The 8857-nt window shown below is 38.8% G+C and overlaps 1 protein-coding gene across 1 annotated transcript; it reads right to left on the bottom strand.

The window, feature by feature from the left end:
• Positions 1–272: 272 nt before the first annotated feature.
• LOC123481272 (forkhead box protein P2-like) lies at positions 273–4036 on the bottom strand (the record flags this gene model as incomplete). Its single annotated transcript, XM_045214270.1, is given in 1 exon segment — positions 273–4036. A coding segment is annotated over 1 exon segment (145 nt), but the record flags the coding sequence as incomplete, so codon positions are not given.
• Between the last annotated feature and the right edge of the window lie 4821 nt (positions 4037–8857).

Raw genomic sequence — 8857 nt, 5'->3', positions numbered from 1 at the left:
TACTGGTCCAGGGGGTTGGCTCCAGAGGGCTCTGCCAATGGATCCGCATGTCCCCCTCCTCTAAACAAGACTATGGGTGCTAGAATCTGGAACAAAGCCTTGTAACATACACATTAAAATTGAATTGTTTTTTTTCTCATTCTCAGAAGTAGCACAGTCCAGAAACGTTAAAAGCATAATGCCAGCTCGATTTTTCATGGTTGTGCCTTTGTAGAATAAAATATATATGTGTACAAAAAAAGTAAGAACTCCCTGAAGTTGGAGGTAGACAGTTGCTTTTCAAATCCTAGTTTTGGTCCTTTATTTTAGTCAGCAGTGAAAAGCCATGAATACAGAAAATAATAAAGTTTGTTACAATTCTCAACCATGACTTTCTAATGTCAGAGAATCTTAACGCACGGACACAGTACACGGTAATGAAAGTATCAAAAATGAGTTAACCTCGATCATAAAGGAATAAAACAAAAACATAAAATGTATTCACCAATTACATAAACATATGTGTTTGCTACAGTCCCAATTTACTGTATACATAGGGGGATCATATTCCCAATTATTAGAGAATGATAGTAGTAGAAAGTAGACATGACTCAACTGCCAGACATAATGCTTCATAAAGTATGCACAGAGGTACAAGCAATAAATACACACATTAGGTTAAGCCTTACAGCTACGCAAAGCAGATGCAGAAAAAACAGGTTTGCTATTCTTAGCGAGCAATGAGAGAACAGTAAAAAATCATGAAATTCAGAAAAGAAACACTGATTTTTTTTTTCTCTTAGAAAAAAGTCTGGTAAATTTTATGGGTCCACCAACATTTTTACATAGTATGCACAGTTATCAAAATACAGACAAAATCATCCCAGAAAATCCAGACAATCCTAAACTCTAGTGGAGGAGCAGATTGTAGTTCTGGAGATCTTTCTGGTATTATGTGCAAGCAACTATTTTAGACATTTTTATTTTTACAAAACCCATGCAAAATCTACAGGTAATATGCATTCTGTGGCTGACAGTTTTTTCCTTCCCAAACAGTATAGCTGATGTATGCATTCTTATGCATTGTACTTACATTTAGGTCATCATCCTGATAATTTGTATTTGTTATATTATTTTTATTTATTAATGATTGTTTTCCAGTCCACCAAATGATTTTAGACATGCATTTTAAAACACAATATTCCCTTAAAGGTATTTTTACATGATCATTCTACAAATGTTTGAGGACAACCTATTACAATACTAATCTTCTTCCATATCTGACGTTGGGAATGTAAACTGTCCGTTGAGCCATGTCCATTGAGTAAAGTGTAACAGCTCTTGTGGCATTCTAATAACTTGACGTGCAATCTGCCATTTAATTGTTCTGAATTGGTTGTGCAGAGGTAGAACCTTTTAGAAAGCCTTCATTTTTGGGGGTAAGTGGGAGAACCCTTTTTTGAAAGACGCTGTGTCCTTATATTTGGTGTGATAAGATTATTATGAACGTCGTCCTCAAGTCATTTTGCTGACTCCATCAAAGTACATAAGGGATAAGCTTTGTTCCTGGGCCCAGCACCCTCTTGAAGTGGAACTGGCATGAGTGTGTGTGTAACGTGTGTTTGGTTATGCATGTGTGTTTGGTTATGTATGTAGTGTGCTAAGCTGTAGCAGCCAACTTTTTTGGCTTGGCACAACACTTGAAAACAACATATGCACAGTATGTTTCCATACATACACACAAAGCAGACACACACTGATAGTTAAAATACAATACAACTCAGTCAGTTATTTGACAGTATTTGTCTTTCTGCATCTGAAGGTTACCATAACAAGGATCAGGAAAGCTGGCAGACCAAAAACACAGGACTGTGTGTGTGTGTGTGAGCCTTTGTAACCGGTGTGTGTGTATGTAATTTCTAGAGTGTCTATCCCATAACCAGAGGCAGAATTTTGTGTAACTTTGGTTTGACTGAAAACGGAAATGACCATTAAAGCAACAACATCCACTTTTCTAGATGACATTTAGCTGAGAGAAATGAAATATATTTTTAGACAATCACTAACTTCTGTTCCTGCCACAAGAATCCCAAATGTGATATAAAAGTTGCTTACCCTATACAGAATGCAGTGCAGTTAAAGATAGCTTATCCTATGCTACCACTGACTGTATCTATATAGTTAAGAAGCTATGAAATTAGACAATGAAGTATTTAAACTATAGAATAAAGCAAATATCACCTAGAAAAGGTTTATTTTCACCTTTGATACCCCTCTTCTACAATGGCTATATTATTTGCTTTTACGTGATAACCAAGCCACATCATTTCATATCAACTTGAAATTATGACTTATTTGGCTTTACTAGATATTTTAAATGTTTGGTTACTATGTTTTCAGTTTCGGTTTTAAACGCGGCTCTAAACGGAAATAAGACATGACATATTTGACAGTCCCACTAAACATTACATATTCACTAGATTAGAAAAAACAATGGCGTGATGGGTAACGAAAAGAAAAAAGAAAAAAAAAGAAATCGAAAATCAAATACAATCTTCACAACAACACAATGTTCTGCACTTCCATTGAATACACAAATGTTTGTTTTGGTCATGATCCACTTTTACAGTATAGCTGCTTTCTACCAGTCCCTATCACAGGCTGTAGTTACATATCATCACATCTCCTCTCTTCTCCTCTCCTCTCCTCTCCTCTAGTCCTGGTAGATACTCCTCTCTCGCCCTAAACTCCAAGTGGACACTCTACGAGTTATCAAATTACACATCAAAATCTTTAATTTTTTTCTTGAATCATCTTTGTACAGGGCTAAATGAAACGATCCCAGAGGTTATTTAGAAGGTAGTTTGCGGAAAGCTTCTCTTTGTACTAGTTAAAGTCACAGAAGGCTGACCAAAGAGTCTGGTGGCTTCTGTCTAAGCTATTGGCCATTGATAGTGTTGGCTTTGGTTTCTAGCTGTTGCCTGTGACTGTTTGCAGGTAGACAAAGCTTTAGAACAAGGAGGTAAAAGAGAACAGCAGAAGAATATGCAGAAATGCATTTTTTTCCGTATTGGTTGGTGCTTACACAAACAGTTAAGTTTTTCAAACTTAATATCACGTTAATTACTTTCATCACAAACAGATACAGACTGGAAGCCTACTTTTTTGACAGCTGCAACAGTCTTGATACCGTGCTTCTGTTACTGGTGTGAAATAGGAAATGGCATTTACAGTTGGTGGTGCCAGAAATCATAATACAAAAAGTATAAGGCGAAAAGAAAAAAAATTTTTTTTTTTTTTTTTTTTTTTTGTAGAATTTTAGCAACATACAGGCAGTGACACTAATTTCTGATACTACTCCTGTGCAAATGATGGACAGAGCAACAACGTTTGAATTGAACCAGCAATCGTTTCTAACATCAACAACTACTGTGAGGGTTTTTGATATTCACAAACTTAAACATATTTTTTGGCAGTATATGAGGCCGTTAGCTTTCTACAGAACGGGTTTCCAGACTCGTGTTTTTATCGTTTTCCATTCATGAGCCTCTGTGTTTGTCTGTGTGTATGTAGTGGCCAAGCCATCTTAATGAAACAGGTCTGAAAGTCGTTTTAAAAACCAGACATCTCATGCCTGTCATGTTCAGTCAGGGATCCCAAAGGGCTGCAACAAAGAGTTCCTTTGGGCCTCGTCTTTCGGATGCATGCTCAATAAATACTCCAGTCCGTGGGTCGGGAGGGAGGAGAGTCAGCTGTGGTCTGTTCTGTTGGTTCTGTTTGGTTCTGGGTGTGGAGTGGTTCTGGTTCTGGTTCTAGCGGGTTCTAGGAGGACAGCCTGTGAGGAAACAGGTAGGAGGACAGTGTGACGGAGGTGGAGGGAGGGGCCTGTAGTAGTGGGAGGGACTCCAGTAGTCACTCCAGGTCATCTGATAGGTTGCCCTCCTCCAGCTCCCGGTCGTCGTCCAGCTCTGGGCTGTGGTTGGCTGTCGTCACCAGCGACATCGGACAGTCATCGTCGTCCATGTTCAACGGCTCCTCCTTGACGTGGATCACTGGCCTGGAGAGGAATGGATGAAATATGTTGTTCATTATTTTATACATAAAGACATATAATATCAGAGTAGGAAATTGATACAGTTCCACCAGTGTGCCTTAGTTCCATAATCCACCCAGGTAGGAGCTACTGCGATACAGTGGTGGTGAATGTGTGAACTCCCATACAATTAAACACAAAAACTATTATTGAAGTGAGAAGTTAGGCTGGTTAAAATTCAAATGAGTGCCACAAGTCCGGATTTCACCCATGCACTACCAAGGTGTTTGAGCACACAGCTTTGAACTAAACCTGTCTCTCTCTGTCTGGTGGTTGGTCAGTGAGCTGCAGACAGGGGTCTACAATGGTGGCGAAGTCAAAGAGATCCTCTTATGAATATCTGAGTTGTTTGCGTACAAGGCTCTAAGGAATCAACTGTTCACCCTGGTCACATATTTTATCATACTGCTATTTGTTAAAGGTAATTAGAAAGATTGTGAGGGAGAAGCCCCTCAGCACAATTAGCAGGGGGTGAACCAGAAAAAAACATCTAAGAAATCACTAAAATAGCCTCCCTCTTCTACAGAATGTATCCTAGATATTCCATTTAATACACATACAATATATTCATATTTTTCAGAGAAAACATGTACAATTTTGCTGACAATAATTGAAATCATCCAGAATTATCATAAATATATCAAAGCTGGCATTACATTGCTAAACAGCATGTAACAACAACCATAGTATTTGTGAACGATAGTTCAACATGAAACATCACTTCCACTCTATGCAACTGCACCAAAATTGCATGACAAAAATGTGAAAACAGCTAATACCCAGACATGGTTGACCTTCCAAAGTTTACTGATGGCACCTGGTTGACTTAAAATATATATATATATATATATATATAAAACACACTGCATACTAAATAATGGAGCATTTCTCATCCCCTCTAGTCCCCCGGAGCAAGGGGAGTCAAGCTTTTTTTATCTTGTTAATAGAAAGTGCAATACGTCGTTAATATGCAGGGGCGTGCGTGTCGCTCCTCTAGAGGAAAAACCTGCAGCTAGTCTCCGCCATTAATCAACTTCAGCCCGGCAGTTCAGTCGGACACACATGATACATGTTTTTAACTCTAAATGGAAGAATATCTTTAGCCACTGTGAATAAAGGCAATGTGAAAACACTGAAACACCGGTCTGAGTGGGGACGTGGGGACGTTTCCCCTCCAGAACAACAGGGAGAGTGTGGGCAGAAGTGTTGGGCTACTAACAAGAATAATAATGCTGTCACACACAAACAAGGCTTAACATGATCCGGGGCCCTACTCAGGGAAAGGGTTTGTGGCGCGATGATAAATCTGACAAAACCTAATTATTTCTGACACGTCGGATGCATCAGGGAATCCCTGTGGACTAAGAGGGGGGAGAGAGTGAGAGAGAGAAGGCGAGAGAGCAAGAAAAATCCTTATCAAGTACTCTCTGTATTAGAACGTGTCTGGCAGCCATCTCCTGGGTTGCCTTCATCAATGGCAGGAGGAACTTTGAATTTGAAAAGAATTTTAAAAGGTACAGATTACTTTAATATTTATAGCAAAATAAATTAATATTCAGATGTGGTAGCTAGAAGGAGAGGCTTTGCCTTTTCAGGATGCTAGGCGGTGTGATGAATATTTCGGTTTCCTTCTCAACCCACACACCCAAGAGGAACCAGAATAAATAGAACTCTCCCCTCCAGGTGAGAAGAGGGGGATGAAACTATTCTCTAGCATTAATTTATCTACACTAATTCTAGTTATATGGTAACACATTTCTTGAGATTAATTTGTTGTCGTAAATAAAAACATAAAACAATATTCATATTCAGAGCTACCACTCTAATCAACAGACATATGTTTTGATATTTTGATATGAAGTATTTCTCCCAATTAATGTTTAACCCTTAACTTTTTCCACATTTTATTGTGTCACTGGCCTACACACAATACCCCATAATGTCAAAGTGAAATTACACTACCGTTCAAATGTTTGGGGTCACTTAGAAATGTATTTGTTTTCGAAAGAAAAGCAATTTTTTTGTCCATTAAAATAACATAAAATTGATCAGAAATACAGTGTAGACATTGTTAATGTTGTAAATGGCTATTGTAGCTGGAAACTGCTGATTTTTAATGGAATATCTTCATAGGCGTACAGAGGCCCATTATCAGCAACCATCAGTCCTGTGTTCCAATGGCACGTTGTGTTTGCTAATCCAAGTTTCTCATTTTAAAAGGCTAATTGATCATTAGAAAACCCTTTTGCAATTATGTTAGCACAGCTGAAAACTGTTGTGCTGATTAAAGAAGCAATAAAACTGGCCTTCTTGAGAATAGTTGAGTATCTGGAGCATCAGCAATTGTGGGTTCGATTACAGGCTAAAAATGGCCAGAAACAAAGAACTTTCTTCTGAAACTCGTCAGTCTATTCTTGTTCTGAGAAATGAAGGCTATTCCATGCGAGAAATTACCAAGAAACTGAAGATCTCATGCGCTGTGTACTACTCCCTTCACAGAACAGCGCAAACTGGCTCTAACCAGAATAGAAAGAGGAGTGGGAGGCCCCGGTGTTCAACTGAACAAGAGGACAAATACATTAGAGTGTCTAGTTTGAGAAACAGACGCCTCACAGGTCCTCAACTGGCAGCTTCATTAAATAGTACCCACAAAACACCAGTCTCAACGTCAACAGTGAAGAGGCAACTCTGGGATGCTGACCTTGTAGGCAGAGTCAAAGAAAAAGCCATATCTCAGACTGGCCAATAAAAATAAAAGATTAAGATGGGCAAAAGAACACAGACACTGGATAGAGGAAGATTGGAAAAAAGTGTTATGGACAGACGAATCAAAGTTTGAGGTGTTCGGATCACAAAGAAGAATATTTGTGAGACGCAGACCAAATGAAAAGATGCTGGAGGAGTGCTTGATGCTATCTGTCAAGCATGGTGGAGGCAATGTGATGGTCTGGGGGTGCTTTGGTGGTGGTAAAGTGGGAGATTTGTACAGGGTAAAAGGGATCTTGATGAAGGAAGGCTATCGCTCCATTTTGCAACGCCATGCCATACCCTGTGGACGCCGCTTGATTGGAGCCAATTTCCTCCTACAACAGGACAATGACCCAAAGCACAGCTCCAAACTATGCAAGAACTATTTAGGGAAGAAGCAGTCAGCTGGTATTCTGTCTATAATGGAGTGGCCAGCACAGTCACCGGATCTCAACCCTATTGATCTGTTGTGGGAGCAGCTTGACCGTATGGTACGTAAGAAGTGCCCATCAAGCTAATCCTTCAGGAAGCATGGGGTGAAATCTCTTCAGATTACCTCAACAAATTGACAACTAGAATTCCAAAGGTCTGCAAGGCTGTAATTGCTGCAAATGGAGGATTCTTTGACGAAATCAAAGTTTGAAGGACACAATTATTATTTATATTAAAAATCATTATTTCTAATCTTGTCAATGACTACATTTCCTATGCATTTTGCCATATTTCCTATTCAAACTAATTTCATGTATGTTTTCATGGAAAACAAGGACATTTCTAAGTGACCCCAAACTTGAACGGTAGTGTATGTTTTTAGAAATGTTTACAAATTAATAAAACATGTCTTGAGTCAATAAGTATTCAACCCCTTTCTTATAGTAAGCCTAAATAAGTTCAGGAGTAAAAATGTGTTTAACAAGTCACACAATAAGTTGCATGGACTCACCATGTGTGCAATAATAGTGTTTAACATGATTGTTGAATGAATAGCTAATCTCTGTACCCCACACATACAATTATCTGTAAGGTCCCTCAGTCGAGCAGTGAATTTCAAACACAGATTCAAGCACAAAGACCAGGGAGGTTTTCCAATGCCTCGCAAAGAAGGGCACCTATTGGTAGATGGGTTAAAATGTAAAAAAAAGCAGATATTGATTAACCCTTTGAGCATGGTGAAGTTATTAATAATACTTTGGATGGTGCATCAATACACCCAGTCACTACAAAGATACAGGTGTCCTTCATAACTTAGTTGCCTGAGAGGAAGGAAACCGCTCAGGGATTTCACCATGAGGCCAATGGTGACGTTAAAACAGTTACCGAGTTTAATGGCTGTGATAGGAGAAAACTGAGGACGGATCAACAACATTGTAATTACTCCACAATACTAACCTAAATGACTGACTGAAAAGAAGGAAGCCTGTACAGAGTCAAAATATTCCAAAACATGCATCCTGTTTGCAATAAGCCACTGAATTAAAACTGCAAACAATGGGGCTAATAAATTAACTTTATGTTCTGAATAGAAAGGGTTATGTTTGGGGCAAATTCAACATAACACATCACTGAGTACCACTCTTCATATTCAAGCATGGTGGTGGCTGCATCATGTTATGGGGTATGCTTGTCATCGACAAGGCCTAGGACGTTTTTTAGGATAAAAATAAATGGAATAAAGCTAAGCACAGTTAAAATCTTCTTCCACTTTGACATTACAGAGTATTTTGTGTGGATCGTTGACATAAAATGACAATTAAATCCATTTTAATCCCACCTGGTAACACAACAAAATGTGGAAAGATTTAAGGGGTGTGAATACTTTCTGAAGTATATTCAAATCCTTGGTGATCTCCCTCAAGCTTTGTAATAAATCATTTGTATTTATCATGTTACAACAAACATGCTACATTGACGATATTAATCGTAATGGGAGACAAACAAGGCAGGACCAGACTGTAATCAGTAGCACAGCCATTAGACACCCAGCAGCACAATCCTTTCTCCTCACCATCACAGGCATAGCTCACAGCTTTCATTTGC

The sequence above is a fragment of the Coregonus clupeaformis genome, unplaced genomic scaffold, assembly GCF_020615455.1.
Source record: "Coregonus clupeaformis isolate EN_2021a unplaced genomic scaffold, ASM2061545v1 scaf0227, whole genome shotgun sequence".
NCBI lineage: Eukaryota > Metazoa > Chordata > Actinopteri > Salmoniformes > Salmonidae > Coregonus > Coregonus clupeaformis.
This window is presented reverse-complemented; position numbering and strand designations above follow the sequence as displayed.